The sequence below is a fragment of the Eleutherodactylus coqui genome, chromosome 10 (assembly GCF_035609145.1).
Source record: "Eleutherodactylus coqui strain aEleCoq1 chromosome 10, aEleCoq1.hap1, whole genome shotgun sequence".
NCBI classification, from domain to species: Eukaryota; Metazoa; Chordata; class Amphibia; order Anura; family Eleutherodactylidae; genus Eleutherodactylus; species Eleutherodactylus coqui.
In genome coordinates, this window is record NC_089846.1 from 142,228,469 (window position 1) to 142,256,056 (window position 27,588).

At 54.2% G+C, this 27,588-nt stretch overlaps 1 protein-coding gene across 1 annotated transcript; it reads left to right on the forward strand.

Annotated features, from left to right (window-relative positions):
- The first annotated feature begins 13 nt into the window (after positions 1-13).
- On the forward strand, positions 14-24,278 carry EXOSC5 (exosome component 5). The gene is made up of 6 exons (XM_066581999.1): positions 14-143; positions 4,634-4,747; positions 8,216-8,337; positions 13,966-14,106; positions 14,347-14,436; positions 23,782-24,278. Exons 1-6 carry the CDS (start codon positions 62-64, stop codon positions 23,872-23,874), a joined length of 642 nt encoding a protein of 213 aa, XP_066438096.1. The 5' UTR covers positions 14-61; the 3' UTR covers positions 23,875-24,278.
- The last annotated feature ends 3,310 nt before the right edge of the window (positions 24,279-27,588 follow it).

The following is a 27,588-nucleotide window of genomic DNA, read 5'->3' on the forward strand; positions in this document are numbered from 1 at the left end:
GGGGCAGCCCGGAGCAGGACCCCGGAAGTGGAAGCGTCCAGCACGTGGTGTGCGGAGAGTGATGGAGGAGCCGGGGCTGAGGGAGATCGGCTGTGAGCAGAGCCCGCTGAGCAGGCCGGATGGATCCGCCACCTTCATGCAGGGTAATGACATCCGACGGGGAGAGCTCGTAAGGAGGCGTGGCTTACAGCAACCAATCAGGCTTCAGCTTTCATCTCTGCTGCGCAGTTTACGGTATGAGACCTGGAATCTGATTGGTTGCTGTCGGCACCAAATCTGCAGACCTGTCAGTGTAGCCCTCCATCAGGTATCGGTTGGCTCAGGCCCGTACGGACATACGCAGAGCAGGGAGCCCAGTTATGTCAGCGGGGTCTTTCACAGCTCGGTATTTGGTCCTGCGGATGGAACACGCTCTGCCTCGCTGCGTATTTGCACCCCATAGGTCCCCATAGAGGTCAGTGGGGTGCGCACAATCCGCGAGGAGAGACGCGAGACTCTGGGGCTCACTGGAGGGAGCGGGCGTTATAATTGTGTGTTTGTGTCCCTGCGGGCGGTAAGGGGCGCTGACACACAAAGCCTTGTTCATACCGTAAAAGAGTTGTGCGAAGACGTACACCATCGCGCATGCGTCCGGGTGAAGCCGGCCTAAATAGTTTGCAACAAAACTTTGACTTGCGTTGGAGCATTTAAGCCACGCCCCCTTCCTGTGCTCGCAGGGCATTACTCTAAGCCACGCCTCCTTTCTGCTTGCAGGGCATTACTCTAAGCCACGCCTCCTTTCTGCTCGCAGGGCATTACTCTAAGCCACGCCTCCTTTCTGCTCGCAGGGCATTACTCTAAGCCATGCCCCCTTCCTGCACTCGCAGGGGATTACTCTAAGCCACGCCTCCTTTCTGCTCGCAGGGGATTACTCTAAGCCACGCCTCCTTTCTGCTCGCAGGGGATTACTCTAAGCCACGCCTCCTTTCTGCTCGCAGGGGATTACTCTAAGCCACGCCTCCTTTCTGCTCGCAGGGCATTACTCGTTTTGGTGCATTCGCTTCATAAATGGGTCTAGACGTGTTGAACATTGTGCAGCGTACTGTTTACGAGCCGCCTGTGTGCGATGGCAGCCGTACATTCACCCCGCACCGTATACCGGGGGAGCCGTACCCCATTATCACACCAGAGGTAACCGCCCCCCTGTGCAGGAACCACAAGCAGTATTTACATATGGCCACACCTAGTGGGGCTCCTCTGGCCCTAATGACATCGGGTACTCTCCACTAACACAATCTGGGATTTCCCTCCATCCATCCTGCAAACGTCTGTGCATCGGCCCGTCTACTATGGAGCGCCGTCAGCGGAGCGATGGAAGAACGTTCTGTGGAGAGGTGAATCCCGCTGCTCCATCTTCACACGGCCGTACCTGGGGGTGGGGGGTCCTGGGGAACACCTACCTGAGTGTTGTGCCAACAGGTGAGTACGGCGGGGGTTCTGTTATGGTCAGGGATGTCTTACGTGGCACGGCCTCGGTCCATTGGTTGTAGTGACACGAGCCATAACCACGGAGGTGACCCTGGCAGTCTAGACCAGAGGTTCCTAAACTAGTTGGCCCCGTAGACCCCTGGCTGAGGCCGGCTGCACCCCACCTGACATGCGGGAGCCCCCTGCAGAATCCGACCCTGCGCCCGCCGGCATCCGTGCGTACCTGCCATTTCTTCTTCTCTGCTCCTCCCGCGCCATCGCCTGGTGATGACGTGGCACCTGCCACCTTTCTGTAATGCCAATAGTGGAGGGGCGCGGGTCTGCCAGCTTCCATTCACTTCACAGGAGCCGTCCGTGCGGGTCCACCTCAGTATAGAGCGCGCTGCCACTTTAAAAAATGTTTTCCGTGAGCAGAAAATCGCAATCGCTTTCCAAACCTGCGGAGGAGAAGGCGCTGCCTAACGGGCGGCTCTGGGCGGTCGTTGCTGCCGGGCCTGCAGGCGGACTAATCCTGAATCTTCCTTCCCTTATTAAAGTCAATGGCTTCTCCTGGCGCCCCCCTCCCCCGCGCCGCTCACCCAGAGGGAGTTTTTTCGTAGAGTGGACAATTGTGAAAAACGTACGATTTGTATTCAGATCTTTATTGAAAAGACACAAAATGCAAGTAAATATTTGTAACCAATCAGAAGCTGGTGAAATGGTTCAGGAATGATGCTGATAGTGGGGGGCGAGCCGGGCGCTGCGATGGCACGGGTGCGCTGTCTGGCTTCACATTAGTGAGGTATAGCCTATGAGCGCTCCTCGCCCTGCCGACCGCGCCTCAGTACCCGGCCGGATCGTCTTGGTGTCCGTCACCGTTCTTCATCCAGAATGCCTTACGTAGAGGTAGAGCGCGGCTGATAAGTGGAGAATCACCGCCTGATGGTAGACGTGCCGGACCGTGAGTTAGGGCCTACAGCGGGCCTCAGTCACCGACACTTCTGGGGGTCGGTCCATAGTGCAGGACCAGCAGCAGGTAGGTGCGCACAATGCCGGGATGAAAACCTGTAACAACCTAGCATGCCGCACAACAGATAGTTCTACTCCTTGGGCTTCGGCGGATCACGTGAAAACGATGCGCAGTAGAAACTACAGGTAAGTCGCGGCTGCGCGGGTCTGGCGGTCCATCGCCGGAGCCAAGGCGTTTTTCGCAAATTCTACACAAACAATGTTCTGAAATCTCCGAGAGGTCGCTGCCCCCCCCCCCCCCCAGTTTTTTTCTTGCTGACAAAGACGCCCAGCAAGTCAATCGATCCCGGGGGGTCCATATAGACCACCTTGGGAACCGCTGGTCTACACAATAATGTGCTACCGACAATGTGGCAATACTGGGAATGGTCGGCCATACTTCCAACCAGACAACGCGCCTCGTCACAGATCCAGCGCTGGTTTATGTTGGTTTGAGGATATAGATGTTCCACGATTGGACCGGCTGCACAGAGTCCCGACCTGAACCTACTGAACATCTTCAGGACAAACTGGAACGTTGGGTCAGGAAATATGAAAAGTGTCCATCTAATTTGAGGAAACCAGACGTTTGCAGGATGAATGGAGGGAAATACCAGCTGAAGTGTATCAGATGTTACCATGTTTCCCTGAAAATAAGACCTACCCCGATAATAAGCCATTACTTGAGTTTCTGTTTGAAATATAAGCCATTCCCCCAAAAATAAGTCCTAGCGACACTACATAAAAAAAAACAATACTCTCGTAGAAGGTGCTGTTTGGTCCCTCTCGCTGGGCTGCGGCGCTCCGGCAGTCTTCTGTGAAGTCCTCTGCGCTGAGAGAGCATTCTCTTCCTGGTAACGGGGCTGGAATACCCCTCCAGCAAGAGATTGCTATGATCGGTACACGAACGCTGCCTCAGCCAATCAGTCGGCGCTCGATGAACCAATCACAGCCATTCATTGAATTGGTTCCTGAACCAATCACAGCAATCTCTTGCTGGAGGCGGGGTATTCAAGCCCCGTTACCAGGAAGAGACTGAGGACTACACAGAAGACAGCCGGAGCGCCACAGCCCAGTGAGAGGGACCAAACGGCGCCTGCTAGGTGAGTATTAAGACACCCCCCCCCCCCCCTCCCGAAAATAAGATACTCTGCCTCTTTTGGGGCAAAAATTAATATAAGACAGTGTCTTATTTTTGGGGAAATGCGGTAGTAGAAAGTATCTGATGTCATTAGGGCCAAAGGAGGCCTGGCTGCGTATTAGCATATGTAAGTACTGTGGATTGTTGCCCTGGTGTCCAACTACTTTTGGTAGGCTGGTGTATATTGGGGCAGCCTTACTACATGGCACAACCTGTCGGGCACAGATGCCCAGCTGGCCATCCCAGCGATGATGGTTTCTGTGCTTTAGCACCACAATGATCATCGCTTGCTGAATGGAGGCGGGCTGAGAGGGGCGCACTGTATAAAGACACGCCGAAAAGTAACTGGCCTCCCCCAACCCCCCAGCCCGCCCCTTACTGCACTCTTCTTCCAGCTTCAGCACTGACGTCCTGTCGCAGGATTACCGGTGATCACGTGGCCCGTTGCTGGAGCGCCGTGAATAGTGCAGTCAGTGACCGGGCACCGTTACCACCGAAGCGCCGGGGGATCGGGTGAGGCAAGTCTGACTTCTTCATACAGCGCTGAGCACATTTCTATTGCATCTTTTTCCTTCCCGGACCGTCCCTTTAATGAGTACTAAGATAACAAATATGGGTCTGGCTGCCATGTCAACCAATTGGCAGTCTGTGATCATGTGACAGGGAAGCCCCTCCCTCCATCTAACTGGTTAGATGCTGCAGTTCCCATTGCTCGTGGCATCTAAGGCGTTAGCGCCAATCTCAGGTGTTTATCGCTGCTCCCGGCCGTAGCAGCGGTATGTGGGCTGTAATAACCTGCTGAGTACAGATCCCTGCGGCTCGCACCATATATATCTAGAGGTCCCATGGTGGTAAACGGGTCAACAACTAGTCTCCTGCAGGGTAACCTCCTCTCATCATCCATGTCTTCTGCTCCTGGGAGATTCCAGATGAAATCCACTTCTGGATCATCAAATGAGACCTGTTAGCGAGATCACGGCGTGACGCCACTGAGGGACGTGGAGCGCGGTCACATTGTGCTTCTTCCTTTCGCTGCAGGGGACACGTCGGTTCTGGCCGGAGTGTACGGCCCGGCGGAGATTAAATTCAGCAGAGAGATCTATGACAAGTCCACCGTGGAGGTGATGGTGCGGCCAAAAGTGGGGCTACCAGGTGAGTGCGCCGATCACAGGTGTGGGTGTGGTCTTAGGCCCACTTTAGACCTCATTATGGCTTCCGTCCAGGGGTCCCATCGGGGGGGTCCGTTTAAAATCCTGAAAACCGGACAGGACCTGAGCAGAACCTCTCAGCCGTTCATGGAAACTGCTGGAACCGAGACCAACAGGTCTTATTATGTGAAAACGGAGACTACAGTTTTCATTAAAGGGGTTTTCCAGTGAAATACTGTTGATGACCTCATCAGGATAGGAGATCAATAGTTTATCAGCGGGGGTCCGTCTCATGGGACCCCCGACCGATCAGCTGTGTAGGCGCATGCTGTCAGCGCCACAAATACACAGAGGTCGGAGCGGAAGCCTCTGCAAGCTGTGCCTGCAGTTACAGGCACCGGCCACTATAAGGAGGTCGGCGCAGAGGCTACTGCTCTGACCTCTGTGTATTTGGAGCAGAAGTCTCTGTGCCGACCTCTGTGAAGTGGTCAATGAGAGCCGTGCCTGCAGTTACAAGCGCCGGCCACTACAGAGTGGTCGGCGCAGAGACTTCCACTCCGACCTCTGTGTGATTGCGGCGCTGACAGCATGTGTCCGCACAGCTGATCGGTCGGGGGTCCCGAGCGACGGACCCCAGCCGATCAACTATTGATGACCTATCCTGATGATGTCATCAATAGTATTTCACTGGAAAACCCCTTCAGTGGGTGAGGGAGGGTCCGTGGAGGCGCTGTCCAAGGTTGCTGTTTTCAGGATTTTAAAGGGAGCCCTGGACGGAGGCCATAACCGGTCCGAAGAGGCTCTTACATGTGTCTTCTCTCCTCGTCCGCTACAGTGCTTGTTCTCTAAATGATTAGCATATCTGCTGTAGAGGGCGGAGTCTTCTATAGTGTATACTTCTATTATTGCACAGCAGATGGGCTCTGGACCAATGCTGAGCATGGCATCGCCCGCAGGGGCCCGTGTGCCTTTAAGGGCCCCTCTGTACATTGTAATCTACCTGCAGTTCATCCGTCCGACTGTAATCGGCATCTGAGTGGCGGTGGTACCCCTTACTGTCTGTAGGTCGGACCCCCAGCAGCTGGATTGTTATCCCACTGACTTTAGTGGTTAACGCCTTTTTCATTTTTCATCACTGCGACCCAGGAACCTTAATCTTTTTAAAGGGCTTTTCCTAAAATTGAGATGGGTCACCTGCCCACACCTGACACCCCCATGGGGCCCCTGAGCCGGCCCCCTGTCTTTCCTCACTGCAGTCGCACTAAAGAATTTAAAGGGGTTTTCTGCGTTTACCATTGATCCCCTCCTCTCATAATGGCATCAATGGTTGCCTGGTGGGAATCCCCGCCGATCAGCTGCAGCCCAGTAGGATGGCCGTATGGCGGTCGGAGACAGAGGGCAAATGCAAAGCCTTCTATAGCACTTCCGATGCGGACATCCGTCTTGGCTTCACTGACAGCGGGCCCAAGGATCAGCCGATCATCGGGGTCACCAAGCGACGGATCTCCGCTGATTAATTAGTGATTGCCTATCCCGAGTTTAGGTCATCAGTAGTAAAAGCCCTTTAAATGGAGCGACGGGTAAGGATGTGCGCGGGCGCTCATTTAGTGTCTGAGGGGCAGCGGATGCCACCGAGCGCCGTACTTCTGGCTGTCTTCATCATCCCATGGACTGTGCATTCCTGACCCCCGTTCCAGTCAAACTGCAGTGAGGGAAGCAGGACCCAATTCAGGGTGTTGTTGGGGGTCGCAGTGGCAGGTATTCATCACCTGTCCTCCGCTCCGTTGTGAGAGAACACCTTCCGTTTTTCTGTCCTTGCAGTTTTTTTATTGGGCGGGGGGGGGGGGGGGGGGGGTTCTCCCTTTAGTTTTTTGGGGGGATTCGTTATTCCTGTGTGGTATAACTCTTCTGCGGGTGTATGATAGCAGATGGGATGGATATGATAATGCCGCCATTGTAAACTCCCAGCAGACAGTCTGCCGATGCGCCCGATTCATCACAGCGGTTACATTTGTGCAGCGCCCTAGACATGTTGGACCCTTTCGGCTAGCTTTACCCCACCTATGGTTGCCTTCCTTCAGGCCGTGCCCTGCCCCCTTCAGCCATGTACAGCGGACTGAGCCAAACGGACTGCGGGGCTATGGACGTGGACCCATGGTCGGTGTGAGAACTCGTGGCGAGTCCTATTCCGGTCCATCTCACCAACAAAGAATAGGACGTCAATGCCCCTGAATTGGCATCATCCTTGCGTATTGGAGAGCACTCTGATGGGTATCCATGTGCTGCTCGATGCAACTAGGATTGCTTCCTGTAATATACAGCAATACTCGTTTATTACAGTGCATTATGGATTTCAGTGTTACACACAGCCGTTGCATTTAAGGGGTTAAATGGCCGGTATAATGTGGTATCAGGGCTCACATTCTGGGCGCTATAATGCCAGTTCAGAACAATGATCCTGTGGTCTCTGATTGGTAGGCAGCAGTCACCTGACACGTTGGTGAATCCAGGGGCTGAGGCCGGGCAAGAACGGCTCTTGTTGTTTTGTTGGAACTCCTTTGGCTGTAGTTTGTAAGCCGCCCCTTCATCTCCCGGCGGCTGCACCCGGGTGTTGGCGGTGTGTGGCTGGGGATACAGGCGCAGTCTGCACTGGAGGATTATACTGCAGGGCAGGAAGGGGTTAAAGGGGTCGTCCACTTGTAAACGTTCTTGGCCTGTGCTCAGCTGAGGTCATCAGTCGTGGATCGGCAGCGTCTATCGCAAGGCACCTGCGCCAATTAACTCTTCGGCGGGCTGCACGTGCCGTGAGCTGCTTTCTTCTGGAAGCGGACAGCGCTGTTCTCACTGCCTTGGCCTGGTCTTGGTATTGCAGGCCGGGTCCCATTCATTTCAGTGGGAACTTTGCCTGCAATACCAAGACTGGACACCAGCGCTGCCACCCGGGCGCCACAGCTGCGGTCAGAGAGAACCTTTAACCCTTTAAATGCCGTTGCCAGTTCTGCTCCGTGTGACGGCTGTGGCCAGTCCTCCGTGGTCCCACGGTGAGGCAGGTGTTAGCTGCAGGGTTGATGTGATCGCTCGTCCCCTATGCTGTATCATTACCGTCAGCAGCACATCCCTCCTCCACACGGGGAGATGTGCTGCACCAAAGGGGGATCAGCAGTAACTTCACATGGCTTGATGATTGGGCAAACGACCATTTCTGCCCAATCGCTGGGCCGTGTGAAAGGCCCTTTAAGCACTAATGAGACAGGAGGGGTATATTAGACTGCTTTGTAGACCGCTAAGCTGCAGTCATTCTCAATAGCCTTGTACCGCTGGAGGAAAATCTGCTTTAAAGGGGCAGTGCATCGCGGATGATCTGTTATCACGGTGTAGTAGAGACGGCTTGACTTGTATGAAGACGTCTTCAGAAGGCGGCATGTTGACCCTAATAATCTCATCCTCATATCCTTCTTCTTTCTCCAATCAGCCATACAGGAGAAGAACCAGGAGCAGCTGATTCGGGAGACCTGCGAGTCTGTTATCCTGGGCACTCTGCACCCACGGACATCAATCACCATCGTTCTTCAGGTCATCAATGACGGGGGCTCTGTATCCTTGCAGTACCGGTGTCTGGCCACTGGAGGGCATGTGTTCTTCATACAACATTCCTACTGGTCCTCTCCATTAGTTATCAGCTCCATGTTCTCCTGCAGATGTCTTCTTCCCGTTCATGTTCTTGGCTATCAGTCTTCCTCCTGTGGCCCCTGACTGCTGTCTTATCTGGTCTTTATCTCCCGTTGATGGCCTGCCAGGTTCAGACTTCTTTAAAGAGCTGTAGAGACTGAAACGTCACGTGTTTCTTTACTCGCTGCACGCTTAGACCAGCCACATGATCCCCACTGATGGAGGTGTATGCGGGGATACATTGGGGAATCGCAGGACTATCTGCAAATCAAAAGGGCAAAACAGTCCATGTAGCTTCTTTGTGGCCCTTAATCGCATCTGTTAACCTGCACTCCATAGATGCTACCTGGCGTCCATATCAGTCCGGCGGCATCTGAAGATGGCTGTGTGCCGCTTTATGGGAACATTAATCAGAGATGCGGATATCTAATATGATGGACTGCGCCCCCCCCCCCGGATATCTAATATGATGGTCTGCGCCCCCCCCCCCCGGATATCTAATATGATGGTCTGCGCCCCCCCCCCCGGATATCTAATATGATGGTCTGCGCGCCCCCCCCCCCCCCCCCCCCCCCGGATATCTAATATGATGGTCTGCGCCCCCCCCCCCCCCCCCCGGATATCTAATATGATGGTCTGCGCCCCGCCCCCCCCGGATATCTAACATGATGGTCTGCGCCCCCCCCCGGATATCTAATATGATGGTCTGCGCGCCCCCCCCCCCCCCCCCCCGGATATCTAATATGATGGTCTGCGCCCCCCCCCGGATATCTAATACGATGGTCTGCGCCCCCCCCCCCCCCCCCCCCGGATATCTAATATGATGGTCTGCGCCCCGCCCCCCCCGGATATCTAATATGATGGTCTGCGCCCCCCCTGGATATCTAATATGATGGTCTGCGCCCCCCCCCCCCCCCCCCCGGATATCTAATATGATGGTCTGCCCCCCCCCCTGGATATCTAATATGATGGTCTGCGCCCCCCCCCCCCCCCCCCCCCAGATATCTAATATGATGGTCTGCGCCCCCCCCCGGATATCTAATATGATGGTCTGCGCCCCCCCCCCCCCCCCCCCGGATATCTAATATGATGGTCTGCGCCCCCCCCCCCGGATATCTAATATGATGGTCTGCGCCCCTCCCCCCGGTAGTTTCCAGTCCGCTATCTGGTAGGTTTCCCTTCTGACTAGTGTGACCGCCATCTCTAACATCCTTCTGTCCTACTGGGCTGTGTGCAATCAGTTGTCTGACAACCATGTCTTACTAGTCAGACGTAGTTCATTATGTAGGAGTCGGGGAGCCCGGGGACTTCTCATCTTTAGGGAATCTGTTGGCTCCTCTGAGACCCCCAATTTAAGACTAAGGGCTGATAGAAGCTGGAACTGTGAATCTGGCATGTGTTATACTGCCCTCCTCAGTGTTTCCCTCGCTGCCAGGCGTGTGGCGGACTACTTGTGCGCACTATAGCGTCACATGACTAGTTGTTTCGTCCTATGTGCCACTTACTGTATGCAGTCCACCAAGGTTACATACAGTACAATACATCCGTGGATTCAGCTCCTCTGAGGTTCAGCTTGTAGGGTCCATAGAAGCTGACACTCCTTTAAGCTTCGCCTCTTCCTAACGCTTTTTATATTAAACTGACTCTAATGGGGTTAAAGGGAATCTGTCCCCCCCCCCCCCCCCTATGAGCACCATAAGATACATTGGGTCCTAAGGAGTCCGGGGTCGTACTTACTTACCCCTCTCCCCGCGCCGTCACCCTTGGAAGTCGGCACACGGACAGTGCGGCGGACTCCTCTCTGCAGGCCGTGCGTGCGCTCCCATAGAGAGCCGTGTATGTGCGCAGGTACGGCTTGTAGAGATGCGTCCGCTGTACTCTCCGGGCGCTGGGCGTACGTGGGTATAAAGTATAAAAGCCACATCTCTGGACTCCTTGGAACCTGACCTGCTGTATGAGCAAGATAACTGTATGGGGGCAGGTTAAAGGGGTCATCCAAAAATCTACAGTATTCCCTATCCACAGGGGATGACTTGCTGATCTGTGGGGTCTCACGAATCCTGAGAATTGGGGTCCCTTGTTTTTCTGCACCTCCCACAGTGAGGAGGACATTGAATGGAGCACTGGCTGCACGTGACGCTCTACTGCCTTTCAGTGGGACTTCCGGAGATACTTGAGGACAAGCGTTTGGTTACAGAATTTCCATTGTCCCTGTTGAACAGAATAGCGTCTGCGGTGCATGGTCGGCCGCCATCACTCCGTTCAATGTGGGTGGGCGAAGGATCGCCGCTGAGACCCGCATCGATCATGAGAATGGGGGTCCCTTTTCCTCCTCCTCGCAGTAGGCTCCCTGCACCCCCTGCAGTGAAGAGATGGAGTGGAGCAATGGCCACGTATATGCCGGGCCGCTCATTCACTGGGACTGCCGGAGATGGCCAAGTACAAGCGCGTATTTCTGTCGGCACCACTGAGATGAATGGCGCGGCTCTGCGCATGCTCAGCCATCGTTCTGTTCCATGCGATGTCACGTTGGGTGGAAGAAGCGGCTGTGCAGTGATGAGAAGAACGCGGGTCCCCAAATGATCCGACTCTTATGTATCCCCAATGGATGGGTGATGATAAGTTAATTCCTGTACAGCTCCTTTTAACCCCTTATGTTGCCATTTGCACTGTCGACCTCCAGGGGGCAGTGTACATATATCGGCTGGGGATCGCCATGACCAGTTGTATGATGGACATTGGACATCTGTGCTAACGGAGCCATAGACTATCTGGGTCCTCCGATACAACACTTGCTTCTGCCTCTTCTCAGTCCACATGCGGAGCCCGTGTCGTACCGGTGTTGGCTGGGGATGTGACACCGCTCCCCACGATGTGCTCCAGCTTCACTCCCCCTTGTAATTTGTCAGACATGATCCCGTTAATTAGAGCTGTACAGGTAGCAGTGGGATGTACTCCTGAGCGGAGGGTGCGTGCGCTGCTGGGCTTACAATAGGACGCGGCGGCGGCGGTGGCGGCGTGTCGCGGCTCATCTTCCTGTCTGCTTGTTCCACAAACATCAGGGCTGAAGTTGCTCTTTAAAGTAGATTTCCAGAGATTTGAGCAAAATCCTGTTCAGACTCTTGGCCGCGGGCGTACAATAGGACTGGCGTTCTCTTCTTGCAGTTATGCCCCTGGCTGCCAGCTATTGATTTCTCTTTGGAAGCCAAGGCTACTTCCTGTCTCACTAGTATCAGTAATGGGGGAGTCTGGGACTTGTACTATTCATGACCGACCCTCACAATAGGTCCTCAGTAGTGGTTGGCATGTTGTGCCACTCGGAATCCCCATTGATCAGCTGTTTGCCAGGCCCCTATCAGTATTGTCAGCGCTGAAAGCATATAGCGCTGTCAGCATTGCAGTGGTCTGAGTTGGTAGTGCAGGCACTGAATTCAATGGGAGCTGTGCCTGCAGTACCAACCTGGGAGCTGTGCCTGCAGTACCAACCTGGGAGCTGTGCCTACAGTACCAACCTGGGAGCTGTGCCTGCAGTACCAACCTGGGAGCTGTGCCTGCAGTACCAACCTGAGCGCTGTCTGTATTGCAGCGGTCATCTGCTTCCAGTGCTGTCTGACAAACCATTGATCGTGGGGCTCCTGAGCGGCAGACTCCAACAGACCAGCTATTGATGGTCTATCCTGAGAATAGGTCATAAGTAGTAAATGTCCTGGACAACCCCTCTAAGCACCGATGACCTATCCTGAGGACAAATCGCCAACATCAGATCTGTGGGGCTCCGACTAGTCGCACCCCGTCAGTCAGCTGTTTCAAAAAGTCATGGCGCTCAACAAGCACTGCAGCCTTTTCATTGCATACCAGGCATATCGCCGTACATTGTACAGTGGCGGCAGCTGGTATTGCAGTCCAGTCCCATTCACTTGAGTAGGACTGAGCTGCCGAAAGGCCATCTAAAGTGATGACGGTGACATGACAGGCCGGGGGAAACTCCTGCAGCGCTTGCCCAAGCACTGCGGCTCCTTCAAACAGATGATTGGCAGGGGTGCCGGGAGTCAAACCCCTGTAGATCGATATGGATAGCCCCTCCTATTCTAAGGATAGGTCATCAATATCCAAGTCCCGGAAAACTACTTTTCGGGCTCGCACCCACTTGGCAAAGGACTTTCTAATGTTAAAAATGCATCGCACAAAAATCCTAAAGCAGGTGGGTGCGAGCCCTAAAACTACACTTCCCAGCATCCCTTGTTTTTCACATGTTAAGAAAACTTTGTTCATGCACGACTGGCAGAATGAAGTCTAGAGGGGTCTCTGACTTTGAGAGGGAAAGCCATCTTTGGGACGGCTGAGCATGTTAAGGGGTTATCCCTCCGACATCTCTTAGCAGCGATCCACAGCATAGATGGTCCGTGTTTGATTCAGGGATCAGAAGATCGACATACCTAAAGTCCTCCTAGCGGGGATGCGTATGCGTAGCTGAGTGATCCTCCCATAGAAGTCACTGGGGCTGTGGTCACACACATGCACTGCTGCTCCATTTACTAAGGGAGACCTTGGGGTGCGCTGCTCTTCTGATCCCTGGGGGTCCCATCGGTTGGATGTCTAGCAATCAGACCTTTATCGCCCTTCTGTAAATGGGTAATGGGTGATTTTGGTGGAATAACCCCTGTAAGGGGGATCTAACACATGATTGTCAAGCAGTTAAACGCCCGACAGTCGTCCCAACAATTATGGCTCTTGTGCTTTCATACAGGAGAGATAATCACTCACTGGATGGAGGTGGAGCGCGCCAGAGATCTCTTCCAGCCGCTCACCTCCATTCAGAGTGAACAGGCAGTCCGTCATAGATGAACAGCTGCCTGTTTACACGGGCCGATTATTGTCAGGTCTTTAAAAAATTAGTGAAAAGGAAACAAATTATCTTTCATCCCAGAAACAGAAGATGGGAAAGCCCTGCAATCAGCCCCCTTGGGCAGAGCACAGCCTGCGGTCCTGCTTATCAGCTGTTCTGCCGAACGCTGGTTTTCAAACAGAACAGAAAACCGTAGTTCAGCAGAAAACCGAAAGATGGGCACAGACACCCTGGTTATCGCTCAGAAGATGGCTTTTAAGGGATAATCGTTGTCTAAATGGGCCTTCAGTGTATGACTGGACCGCGTTCATGTGTGATGCCACCGGTTCTGATGATGGGTATACACTTGGTACAATGTAGATCGTATTTCTATTAATTGACGTTACATACAGATGTGGCTGTGACAAAACTCCATTTCATTTATTTTCATTAATCCCATGGCTATGTTTTTGCAGAAACAGTGCCACACCTGGTATTGCAGCAGAACGCCATTGAAATGAACGGGGCTAAGTTGCAATACCACATGCAACCTGAAGACAGATGTGGCACTGTTTTGGAAAAAAAAAATCAGCTATGTTTTCCTGCAATCGCTTTACATCCGGCGCATCCAGATAGCAGAATCTTACGGATATTTGAAATGGGGAAACTAATTTATTTCATGTCCTGCATCCGCGTCATAAGTTAAGCCTTAACTGGCCTTCTCTTAGTTACTTGCCTGCTTCCTGAATGCAGCCTGCATGGGGATGATGGACGCCGGGCTCCCGATGCGCGCCATGTTCTGTGGGGTCACCTGTGTCCTGGACAGTGACGGCCAATTAACCATTGATCCCACAACTAAGGAACAAAAGGTCAGTGATCCAGTAGTGGGCGATGCCCGCAGCTTGTTTAGTGCCCTTTGTGCTGCCTGACATGCACACATGGGACTATGGGGGGAAATTAGAAGAACGGAGAAGTGGAACCGTTGCCCATAGCAACCAGTCAAATTCCAACCTTTATTTTTCCAACAAAAGCCCCATATCAGCCAAAATTTCCTCCAGAATCTTTTGTGGGATTGCGATGACTGATTGGGTGTCGCGTTGTGTCACCAGGAGAGCCGCGCTGTTTTGACGTTCGCCATTGAGAGTACGGAGAAGAGGATATTAACCATTTCTTCTCGAGGTGTATACTCCACTGCAGAGGTAAGTGTCACTGACTGTACCCCTGAATCGCTGTACCCCCCCCCCCCCATCAGATTTACCGGATGTCCCCTCCCATGATATATGGGCATCTATAAGGGTACTGTAACGCGGGCCGCCAGTCGCCTGAGTCATCCTGCGTAAATATATACGACCCAACAGGGCAAGTGAGCGAGAATCACCCGCCGGTCGGCGGCGCTTGGATTTCAGCAACTGTCATATCCATGCGGGTTTTGTGCGTCTCACAATTCACAACCTCGCGCCCGTGTGCGTGTAGAAAAAACCGAACCCCCCCAAAGTAATGGCAGAATGGATGTGTGTTAATTGAAGGTATTCAGTTCATTATATGTGCGCAAATTGTGGTGGCAATAAAATCTCGCGCTCCGCACGCAAAGAACAAGTCGTCCTGCGGCCGGGGGAAATAGGAAAGTGGTGGCTTGTGAAAAGGGGTGATGAAAATCGCAAAAATGGGCCACGTCACTAAGGGGTTAAACAAGACTCACTTGCTCAAAGGAATTGCCCAAGATGGTTGTGCTCGCCCGAGACTGTGCCCACAGTAGGGTCCCATAGTAACTACCCCTTGGTGCCACCGTGCATCCTGTCCCCGTCATTGTGCCCGTGAAGAGTGTAAGAAAATGGTAGTCGTCTCATTAACAAGATGGCGCATCCTACTGTGGCAGAGGGCAATGTCCTTCAGCAGAGCCCCAGACTAGTGAATACTATAACGGCGCCCGTTCAGATGTGCCAACCAAAGCAATGCCCATACTGTTCTGCCAGCCACATATAATACAGCATGGCTCCTCCAACACCTAAGGGTTATCACAAGGTCTAACTTTCTCTCCTCTCCACGGTGTAGGGAATAACTTGTTGTCTTACTAAAGAGGTTCTTCAGCAGCTGCAGTGTGCATTATACAACTCTGTGCCCCAGCTGCAGAACATAATAGATGGCTGCTGCAGCTCCTCTTTATGAAGTGCATGACAGCATTCCATATTAATCATCGGATTGGTAAAGAGGTTCTGCAGCAGCTGAGGTCTGCATGGGATTCGCACAGATTCTAAGACCAGGGGTCTCGTGTCCCTCCTCTTCCTCCTTGCGGACTGACTGCCCCCTCACAGTGAACAGGAGATTGCACTGAGCGATGGCCGCACAAACGCAGTGTCACCGGACGGGGGTTAGCGATAATTTGTTTACTAGTTGCTTCGCTCTATGTAAAAGCGCCAAAAGTCATTCGCACGCTAACCGTTCGCTGGGTGACCGTCTCCAGCAACTGATTGGACAGTAGGGTCCCATGTAAAGCCACCCTGACTACTGGTGCTTATATACACAGTTTGTACAGGGCGGCCACGGAAAGTACGAAGGCTGTCTAAAGGAAAATCTGTCTCTGGTTGCCCCTAGCAACCAATCACAGCGCAGCTTTTATTTCTGACACTGCTGAGGTAAAATGAAAGCTGCGCTGTGATTGGTTGCTATGGGCAACAAAGGCAGATTGTCCTTTCACAGTTTTCACAAGGGTGTGGTGCCGGCCTACGTTTCTATGGCCGCCCTGTATATAAGGGTAGATTATTGACTGACTTTCTGTGATCTCTGCCCTGACTGGGTGCTGAGCAGGACTTCAAAATCTGTCATCTTGCACTATTCATTAGATATCTGTAGCAACCACCTGGATTACTACTGCCCATAGCAACCAATCACAGCGCAGCTTTCATGTTACCTCAGCCATACAAGAAATGAAAGCTGCGCTGTGATTGGTTGCTAGGGGCAACAGACCATTTCCTTTTATACTGGTTTCATACATTTCCACATTCTAGAGTGATTGTGTGTAATAAACTAGATATTATATGGCGCTGTCTGCGAGGCGGCTGCGGCTCTGCTCCTACACAGGGCTGAGCCTGTCATGGTGTCTGCATCGCTGTGTGTTCCCTGCGGACGCCGGCACTCGGGGCCCAGATGCTGCATTATGCTAATATCCATATTTCTGGCCAGTCTTGAGCAGTGACTGATGACGGTCTGGCAGGCGCGGTGTCTGCGCAGTAATGCAGTCTGGAGAAGGTCTGACCAATGGACGGGGGCTGCAGCTTGGACACTGCAAGGTCCGCTGATTTCCAGACTCGTAAACCGATGACAATGACGACACCTCTGGAGCCAGAGACCGGGGACAGCGCTGCGGCCGGCCGTACGGCCTAATTAGTGCAGATGAGGGAGAGAAGATGTAACGACACCTCGAGGACTGCGCAGGTTTAAGATGGGACTACTGGACTAGAGAGAAGGCTGTGAATACCTGTAGATCTTATGTACCGGGGGAGCGACTCTGACCTCTAGGACTGGGGGGAGCGACTCTGACCTCTAGGACTGGGGGAGCGACTCTGACCTCTAGGACTGGGGGGAGCGACTCTGACCTCTAGGACTGGGGGGAGCGACTCTGACCTCTAGGACTGGGGGGAGCGACTCTGACCTCTAGGACTGGGGGGAGCGACTCTGACCTCTAGGACTGGGGGAGCGACTCTGACCTCTAGGACTGGGGGAGCGACTCTGACCTCTAGGACTGGGGGAGCGACTCTGACCTCTAGGACTGGGGGAGCGACTCTGACCTCTAGGACTGGGGGAGCGACTCTGACCCCTAGGACTGGGGGAGCGACTCTGACCCCTAGGACTGGGGGAGCGACTCTGATCTCTAGGACTGGGGGAGCGACTCTGACCCCTAGGACTGGGGGAGCGACTCTGACCCCTAGGACTGGGGGAGCGACTCTGACCCCTAGGACTGGGGGAGCGACGCTGACCTCTAGGACTGGGGGAGCGACGCTGGCCCCTAGGACTGGGGGGGGGGCGACGCTGGCCCCTAGGACTGGGGGGGGGGGCGACGCTGGCCACTAGGACTGGGGGGGGGGGGGGCGACGCTGGCCACTAGGACTGGGGGGGGGGGGGCGACGCTGGCCACTAGGACTGGGGGGGGGGGGGCGACGCTGGCCACTAGGACTGGGGGGGGGGGGGCGACGCTGGCCACTAGGACTGGGGGGGGGGGGCGACGCTGGCCACTAGGACTGGGGGGGGGGGGGCGACGCTGGCCACTAGGACTGGGGGGGGGGGGGCGACGCTGGCCACTAGGACTGGGGGGGGGGGGGCGACGCTGGCCACTAGGACTGGGGGGGGGGGGGGGAAGGGCGCGACGCTGGCCACTAGGACTGGGGGGGGGGCGCGACGCTGGCCCCTAGGACTGGGGGGGGGGCGCGACGCTGGCCCCTAGGACTGGGGGGGGGGCGCGACGCTGGCCCCTAGGACTGGGGGGGGGCGCGACGCTGGCCCCTAGGACTGGGGGGGGGGCGCGACGCTGGCCCCTAGGACTGGGGGGGGGGCGCGACGCTGGCCCCTAGGACTGGGGGGGGGCGCGGCGCTGGCCCCTAGGACTGGGGGGGGGGGGCGCGACGCTGGCCCCTAGGACTGGGGGGGGGGGGGGCGCGACGCTGGCCCCTAGGACTGGGGGGGGGGCGCGACGCTGGCCCCTAGGACTGGGGGGGGGCGCGGCGCTGGCCCCTAGGACTGGGGGGGGGGGGCGCGACGCTGGCCCCTAGGACTGGGGGGGGGGGCGCGACGCTGGCCCCTAGGACTGGGGGGGGGGGCGCGACGCTGGCCCCTAGGACTGGGGGGGGGGCCGCGACGCTGGCCCCTAGAACTGGGGGGGGTGGGGCGGGACTCTAGCCTCTAGGACTGATGTAATAGAACAGAAGCAGGTAAGCAGATACCTCTAGGATGTGGGTATGATATTCAGACACCCGGGACTGGTATATTCGAACAGACTCTCACTCTCCTGGGACTTCTGTATTAGCGCAGAGGCTCGCCCTCCTCTAGTACTGCTGTATAAGGGTATGTCCCTTCAAAGTGTAAATGCTACAGAAATGTTTGCTCGGTAAATCTGCAGCGAGCTGGATGAGTCTGCATGACGTCTTCATGTGGTCGTAAATACTCCTCATGTCCGACGTCTGCTGTGGACTTCACCTTTTGCTTTGTAAAGGGGGATATCTGCAGCATACCTGCTGTGGTTATGTTTGGTGGGACCGAGACTTAGAGCAGAGACTCGCACACCTCTAGGACTGGTGTATGAGAGCGTAGACTGCAAATAAGGGAACTGGATCAATACCTCTGCAGCGCCACCTATGGGAAGGCAGCTTCCTGCAAGTCAATGTTAGACTCTTTATACAAGCCTTGTAAAAATTAATGGGAACTGAAAGCCAAGCCAGAGTCCATACACAGATAGCTGTTTCAGAGTGTTTGCCCCTCATCAGTGTGCAGTCGGTTTCTGGCTTGACTAGCGAGAGGCCTGTCATGTGGGTCAGGAACGCTATCTTTTCTCCTTAGGGAGAGCACCTAGAAGGTGAGGGAGCGAGGAGACTTATAGGGCCATCCATGCTTCTCTGGGTAATATGCAGATAAAAGGTGAGTGAATTCTATCCCCCTAAGGTGCTGTCCCTAAAGAGAAAAGATGGCGTTCCTGACCCAGACTGTAGACTCGCACGCCCCCTAGGTGCGGCCTATGAGACTGTAGACTCGCACGCCCCCTAGGTCCGGTGTATGAGATTGTAGACTCGCACACCTTCTAGGTCCGGTGTATGAGACTGTGGACTCGCGCGCCCCCTCGGTGCGGCCTATGAGACTGTAGACTCGCGCGCCCCCTCGGTGCTGCCTGTGAGACTGCAGACTCGCGCGCCCCCTGGGTGCGGCCTGTGAGACTGCAGACTCGCGCGCCCCCTCGGTGCGGCCTGTGAGACTGCAGACTCGCGCGCCCCCTCGGTGCGGCCTGTGAGACTGCAGACTCGCGCGCCCCCTCGGTGCGGCCTGTGAGACTGCAGACTCGCGCGCCCCCTCGGTGCGGCCTGTGAGACTGCAGACTCGCGCGCCCCCTCGGTGCGGCCTGTGAGACTGCAGACTCGCGCGCCCCCTCGGTGCGGCCTGTGAGACTGCAGACTCGCGCGCCCCCTCGGTGCGGCCTGTGAGACTGCAGACTCGCGCGCCCCCTCGGTGCGGCCTGTGAGACTGCAGACTCGCGCGCCCCCTCGGTGCGGCCTGTGAGACTGCAGACTCGCGCGCCCCCTCGGTGCGGCCTGTGAGACTGTAGACTCGCGCGCCCCCTCGGTGCTGCCTGTGAGACTGCAGACTCGCGCGCCCCCTCGGTGCTGCCTGTGAGACTGCAGACTCGCGCGCCCCCTCGGTGCTGCCTGTGAGACTGCAGACTCGCGCGCCCCCTCGGTGCGGCCTGTGAGACTGCAGACTCGCGCGCCCCCTCGGTGCTGCCTATGAGACTGTGGACTCGCGCGCCCCCTCGGTGCGGCCTATGAGACTGTAGACTCGCGCGCCCCCTCGGTGCTGCCTGTGAGACTGCAGACTCGCGCGCCCCCTCGGTGCTGCCTGTGAGACTGCAGACTCGCGCGCCCCCTCGGTGCGGCCTGTGAGACTGCAGACTCGCGCGCCCCCTCGGTGCGGCCTGTGAGACTGCAGACTCGCGCGCCCCCTCGGTGCGGCCTGTGAGACTGCAGACTCGCGCGCCCCCTCGGTGCGGCCTGTGAGACTGCAGACTCGCGCGCCCCCTCGGTGCGGCCTGTGAGACTGCAGACTCGCGCGCCCCCTCGGTGCGGCCTGTGAGACCCGCAGACTCGCGCGCCCCCTCGGTGCGGCCTGTGAGACCCGCAGACTCGCGCGCCCCCTCGGTGCGGCCTGTGAGACCCGCAGACTCGCGCGCCCCCTCGGTGCGGCCTGTGAGACCCGCAGACTCGCGCGCCCCCTCGGTGCGGCCTGTGAGACCCGCAGACTCGCGCGCCCCCTCGGTGCGGCCTGTGAGACCCGCAGACTCGCGCGCCCCCTCGGTGCGGCCTGTGAGACCCGCAGACTCGCGCGCCCCCTCGGTCCGGCCTATGAGAGCACAGATTTGCTCTGCAGGACTGCTGTATTAGAGCGCTGCTGCTGAGGTTGGCTCTAATCCCGCAGCCCTTTGCCAGGACGCTCATATTCATTCCGGGAACCTCTGCACTGAATTAATTCTGCATCGCTCCCCTCGCCTGCCAGGCTGTAGCCCCTCCAGGTGGCCGCAGATCATCACAGTCATCTCTGGGTAATTGACGGCCCATCTCTCAGAATTCGTCGTTTTGAGGCTGCGCACGGCCCTGTAGAGCGGCATCATGTTGCTGCCAGCCCCTCTCCATCTAATTGACCAAATGCGCCACTTTGCTCTAATGTGAGCTGAATGGGCAGGGAAATGGCAGGCTGCCCCCAGGCCAAGCAGAGCTGTCGTCACCAGCCTGTGACTGAGGTGCCTCCCATACCCGCACCGAGTCCTGCATCGCCGACCAGCACTACAAGTCCAATGATGCCTTCGCTTTATGGAAATGCTGGAGGCCAGCAATAAGGAGGCTGAAGTCTGAGATTTAGGTCTTATTTACTTCCATAGATGTTGGTATTTTTCTGTTTTATTGCAAAAGTGGCAACAGAAAGTGCGGCCATATTGGTTGTCACCTTTGAATGATCTTGATGGTAGTAACAGTGACAATTAATATGGCCGCACTTCCTCACTTATGCAAAATGGCCGCCACAACCTGTATACAACAAAAGGCATGCAAATATCTCTGGAAGTAACTAAAACGGAATGACCCGTCTTTGGTTGCTACTTTAACCTTTGACTTGCTGATATATGGGCATTACCCTTTAACCCCTTCCCTCCCCAGGATATAGATGGACGTCCTGGCTGGGGAAAGGTTCATATGAAAAGACATGTAATTACGTCCTTTGGATGGTGTGGGCTCAGAAGCTGAAGTGGCGCCATTCCTAGCGGCAGCTGACTACGACTGACAGTTGGCCTTCCACTGCACAGATTGGTGAGAACACCGATCCACGCCGTTAACCCTTTACATGGCCCAATCAATATTGATTGCAGCATGTGTGGAGTCAAAGGGAGGCCATCCGCCATGGAGTCGTAACGGGCTGCTGGCAATGGCAACCTGAGGCCTAACGGTGATCTCTGGGATTGCCAAAGCAACTGCTGGCAAGGAAATCACATGAAACACTGCAGTATAGAAGTACTGCAGTGTATTACCTGAGTGATCAGAAGATCACAGGGCCAAGGCCCCTAAAGCAGCGTTAAAAAGTGACAAAATAATAAAAACCATAATTAAAAAAACTTTTTGCATGGTTTCCCCCTTTTTTTGGTTTAGAAATAAAAGCTGTATGTTTGATATATCGCCTTCTCTGTATCCGGTATTCCTTGTACGCCTCTAGTATCTTGTATCTTATCTGGTGTAGTTGGTCATCTGTTGTCATTGTAGTTTATTCAGTCCAGCCGTGTATTGTTGCTGCTTTTCATCCTGTCTGTATCGGTCTGTCCTTCTATCTAGTTGAGGTCTGCTCAGTTTGGTTTTCTTGCCTCTGAGTCCCACTCGCACTCATTTGTTTCTCAGGGATAGTGTTTCAGATAGGGTTTGCCATTAGGGATACCAGAGTTATTCAGGGACAGCAGGGTCTGGTGTTGGGGTCAGTGTCGGGAATAGGTTTTCTCCATGATCGGACTATATCATCTGTTGGTGCGTTCGTAGTCTTACGTTTGTCTGTTCTATTGTGGTAATCTGTGCTCTGTATATGTGTTCTTGTGAGGGTAGTAACACAATTCGACACGACTGTAAGTCCAAGGGGTGTCTGAGTACTGGGAGTATGCGGGAAAGGGAACTACTACAAGTCAAGTTCTGCCGTCTAGTCTCCAGCCGGCATTGTTACTTATTTCCAGGAGAAACAACAGAGGAACACTAGAAACGCAGTGTTGTAAGAAAAGCTGCTCCAGAATGGTTGCCCTATGGGGAATACATGTCAGGTCCTCTTTAAAGGGATACTACAGAAAGCAGAGGCGGTCCCATATAGCAATACCCGCCATGACGCCCCTTCCTCCTGCCCTGCTGTGTCCGCTCTGCTTGCTTCGGCCTGTATGCGGCTCCTCCACCCTCCCTCTCTACTACTCCCTCGTACTGCACACATCCGGCTCTGCTCCTCCATTCTGTCCTTGTAGTTTTTCGGCTCCGTTTTGAGCTCCAGCGGTGCCACAAATTGGGGGGATTACGTTCTCCTCTGGCAGATGTTGGGGTCTCGGGTGGTGAGCGACCGCGGCAGGATTATTCATGATGCCCCCCCCTCTGTTATATACCGCTCCTCTACAAATCGCTCCCAGCTGGAAGGAATCTCATATTTGTCTGCTCACCGCTCTCCGGTGAATACTGATGACTCCGACGCCTTCCTGTTACCGCGCCGATGACAAGTCCCATGGATCGCTTCTGTCAATGTCACCCTGTGGAGGAGCAGATGATGGCATGGTTGCCCAATAATGGGACGGGCTTCCGTATCTCAACCCCCCCCCCTTACTTCACCCTACAAACCTCCTCTTATATGGTATCCTAAAGTAGGAGGCGGACCACCTCCCATAACTTACAGGGAGGCAACCCAGGCTGCATACCTACCTTATCTCAGTGGAGGACAATCCGCCCTATGTTACCCTACAGTAGGAGGGGCATCCATATCTAATGCCTGCCCTATGTTACCCTACAGTAGGAGGGGCATCCGTGGCTCATAGCCGCTTTACATTATTATATAGTAGGCAGGATATCCATGATGCCTAATGTTACCCTATAGTAGGCGGGGCAACCATATCTCATACTGGCCATTAGTAGGTGGGACATCCATGTATCTTAACTGTCATATATCACCCTTTTGTAGGACTGACATCCATGCCTCATATCTCCCTCTTGTTACCCTATAGTAGGAGGGACATTCATTTTGCCTCATAACTGCCCTATGTTACCCCCCCCCCCTGGCGGTCACTGCTAGTGCCCCACCCCTGCAGCGGTCTCTGCTAGCACCCCCTGCAGCGGTCTCTGCTAGCGCCCCCCCCCCCCCAGCGGCCGTGGCTCCTGTGCCCCCTGGTTCCCTCCTGTGTAATGCAGCAGCCGAGCCTCGTGTCTTATTCTGCATGCTGCGGTGGGAGCAGCAGACCCTATTTATCGTGTTCCCTGTCGCCCTGCGGAGGGTAGGACGGTCATTTAGTCTTGTGTTCTGTTTTCTGGCATGTTTAGAGTCCCGGTCTATTCTCTTTCCAGCACTCACCCCCCCAGGCAGACGGAGGGGGAGACAATTTAATAAAATGATGTTAAGAGAATCATTAAAATTGAACAAATAGCTGCAGCTCCCCGTGGCAGTTCATAAAGTGAGCGGGTAGAGGAGGAGGGGGGCGGTGGGTGCGGGGAGCCTGGGGGTTTAATAATGTGTCTTCTCATGGATCACGCGGATCGCTGGCGCTCTGTCCTCACTGCTGTCTCTTCTCTCCGCAGCTCCAGCGGTGTATAGCAGCCGCCCAGCTCTCAGCCCAAAAAATCTTCCACTTCTACAGAGACTCCGCCAAGAGGCGATACTCCAAATCCTAATGGAAGAGCAGAAGATCCTTGTTGTGGCGAGGCGTTTGCAGACTTGTCAGCATTGTATTTTGTGTTCTCCCCCCTGACACTTACCTCTGCAGTGTGGCACCTTGTTCCATATACTTCATTCCCATTCACAGTGTAGGTATAAGATGGCTCGGATCTCAGCCGGAGCGTTGTGAATTGATTGGCGTTCATTAGATAAAGTAGCTGCCACTACATAGAGATGAGCGGGGATCGGTGAAGCATCGGCTCAGGATCGGTCTGCAGGAAGCCGGAAGGATCTTTTAGGTATTTTCCATCATCCTCGGCTGAATGTGAACACAGTAAGCCATCCTGCGGGTTCCTATACAGAGGTGGCGCTGCACGGGGTGGTCGTTGTGGAATAAACGTAGTTCAGCAGTTTTATAGAACTTCAGGGTTTTCGTCTTTGTTCGGCGATGTTTCCATATTTTGGGAAGCAAAGGTCAATGAAACCGAAACCGTAGGGGGCCGTTTTTTTAGAAATTAAGGTAAAACTGAAGATCCCTCTGATTAAAAGGGCTTGGACGGGGTTAGACAAAAAGCTTCACCGATGGCGCCGCGCTTGTCTACGGATTGTGTATAGTAGCTGTGGCAGAGGATTCCTTCATCCCCGCGGTTCCCGCGTGGCAGAAGTCCGCGGCTTTCTCTGTATCTTTTCAATGGGGCTAACGCTGCTGCGGCTGGCCCCATTGAAAAGACTGGCCATATCCCAGCGTGATCCCGTTTTTTTTCTCGCACTGCGAGTCTTTCACTTACTCTCGCAGCGCAGTGGAGAAAAAAACCGCCAGTGGGTGTCTGCCATTACAGGCTACAGTTCATATGTTTTGGAGCATCTGCCTTCTCTATGCTGTATATGCACATGATTTCCCAGTGCGTCCGACCTCCGTGCATTCATCAAGGGTAATTCGTAATTAGTAATGTTAAACAATGTATTTTTGCAGTGATAATTAATATGCAGCAGAGCCGACTGAGGATTGTTGGTTTACTTTACAGCTGACCTGGAAAACTTTAGCAAGGATACCTCCATTAGTAGGCCAGTGGGAGGCACTGGAGGGCTCTATGCACAGGGGATTGGAGCGTTCTCTTAGAATAGCATCTCCTTGAATTGGAGCTAGGCCAAAGTGTGCACAAGGGTGCAAATCTTCAGCTCAGAACATCCAAACCCCTCCTGTCAGTGCCTATTACAGGCCGCTCATAGGAAGGCCCATAGTGCCGAACACATTGGCTGTTTTTTCTGATGCAGACCTCCATATCCTCGACATAGTAATGGAGTTAAAGGGGTTGTCCGACTTTTACTACTGCTGACCTATCTTCAGAATAAGTCTTCAAAAGTTGATGGTGTGAGGTCCGCTGCCTGGGATCCCCACTGCTTAGGTGTTCACCAGGCCTGCAGACATTGCTGGAAGCAGATGGTGCTGTCAACACTTACAACGGCCCAAGTTGCTACTGTAGCTAGAGCTCCCATTGAATTTAATGTGAGTTGTGATTGCAGTACCAACCTGGGACACTGCAACATGTGGTGTGGTTCTTGCTGCCAGTGCTATCCACCCTGACAGCTGATCAGTGGGATCCCGAGCAGCAGAACATATTCTGAGAATAGGTCATCAATAGTAAACGTTCCGGACACCCCCTTTAAAGGGGACCTTTCACAATGATTTACCCCAATAAAATGCCACTACACCTTTTTTCTTTCTTAACGGGGTTTTCTGGGCAAATACTATTGATGATTGAAGCTAACTTTAATGAATTCAAGTCTCAAGGTCCAGATGAATTACATCCTAGGATACTAAGGCTGCATTCCGACGAACGTATATCGGCTCGGTTTTCACGCTGAGCCGATATACGTCGTCCTCATCTGCGGGGGGGGGGGGGGGATGGAAGAGCCTGGAGCAGGAACTGAGATCCCACCCCCTCTTTGCCTCCTCTCCGCCCCTCTGCACTATTTGCAATGGATGGAGGTGGGGCTAAGTTCTGAGAATTAGCCCCGCCCCTGTTCCGCCTCTCCCCATTGCAAATAGTGCAGAGGGGCGGAGAGGGGGCGGGAGCTCAGTTCCTGCTCCTGGCTCTTCCATCCCCCCCCTCCCCCCGCAGATGAGGACGACGTATATCGGCTCGGTGTGAAAACCGAGCCGATATACGTTCGTGGGAATGCAGCCTTAAGGAAGCAGCAGAGGTAATTGCTCAACCACTCACCATAATTTTTGAAAATTTCTGGAGAACAGGAGCAGCCCCAGAAGATTGGAAAAGGGGCAAATGTTGTCCCCATCTTCAAAAAAGGGAAGAAGGGGGATGCAGGAAACTACAGGCCTGTGAGCCTGACTTCTATACTGGGAAAGATCTTTGAGCAAATTATTAAACAGCATGTATGCAAGTACTTGGATGAGAATGGAGTAATTAACCAGAGCCAGCATGGGTTTATAACAAACAAGTCATGCCAGGCAAATCTAATTTCCTGGAGGTCCCTTCTAGCTCTACCATTCTAGGATTCTATGACCTATTCCCAGGATAATTCATCAATAGTTGATCGGCTGGGGTCTGCTGCTCAGTATTCAACTGATCAGCTGATGGGGCGCTTACTATCACGGGCAAAATACACAGGGTGCGGAGCAGATACAGATCATTTACTAGCTGGCGCTGGCAATTGCAGGTACAGCAGTTATTCTTGTTAGTGGGAGCTGTGCCTACAATTACCAGCGCCGGCCACTACAAAGGGGCCGGAACATCTGCTTCTGCTTGGTACTCTGTCTAATTTGCTGGTGACAGTGGGCACCCCATCAGTTTATAGGTCGGGGTCCTGAGCGGCGGACCTCAGCTAATCAACTATTGATGATCTACCCTAGGGATAGGTCATCAATAGCATTTTCCCAGAAACCCATTTAAATCGTCAATATATCTGTTCATTCTGCCATTGAAGTTTTCCTGTGACGCTAGGGCCACGATTGAGGACAGTGCTGCCCCCTATGTCCTCCTAATCCTGCTGGAGATCCTGCACATACATGGGCAGCGTCCTGCCTGCACATAATGGTGACTACAGGCTCTTGTGGTTCATCTATACATGTGGGGTGAGTATGTGTATGTCACCTCATCAGAACCCAACCACCACAGCTCATACACCGTCCAGGGGAGGGTCGGACTGGTCGTCCTTATGTGCATGTGCCAGGCAGTACACTACCCACGCATGCCCAGGAGTGTCAGGAGAAACGCCCAGCTGGCTCATCTCTCCTCATTACCATGTGACACAGGAAGAAAAACTATGGGGACAGAACATGGAGGTACAGGAGCCCCTTTACAAATGATTGGACATCTAAAGAACAGAATGCTTAACTCTGTTCCTTACTGTATATTTGTTTTGGGGTGTTGGGGGTGTTGGGTGAGGACATGTCTCCTTTAAATGATAACATATTATGGGGAGTTCATTATACACAGATATGCCAAGAGTCACGGGATAACAGTATGTAAACTGATTATAAAGTGAGTGGGACCGCCCCCACCTGTATAAGTTGTGAGGTTGAACATTGGTGGGTGCTCGTGGCGAGGGGACGTGAAGGCTTCATAGTTGGTGCCAGGCAGATGGGACATTCTATTTCTGAAGTTATGCGGGCATTTAACATCCCTCGATCCAAGTGTCGTGTGTACTGGGAGTACATCATGTAGGACATTATCACCCGCAGTGGACAGCGCAGTGGCCGCCCACGGACG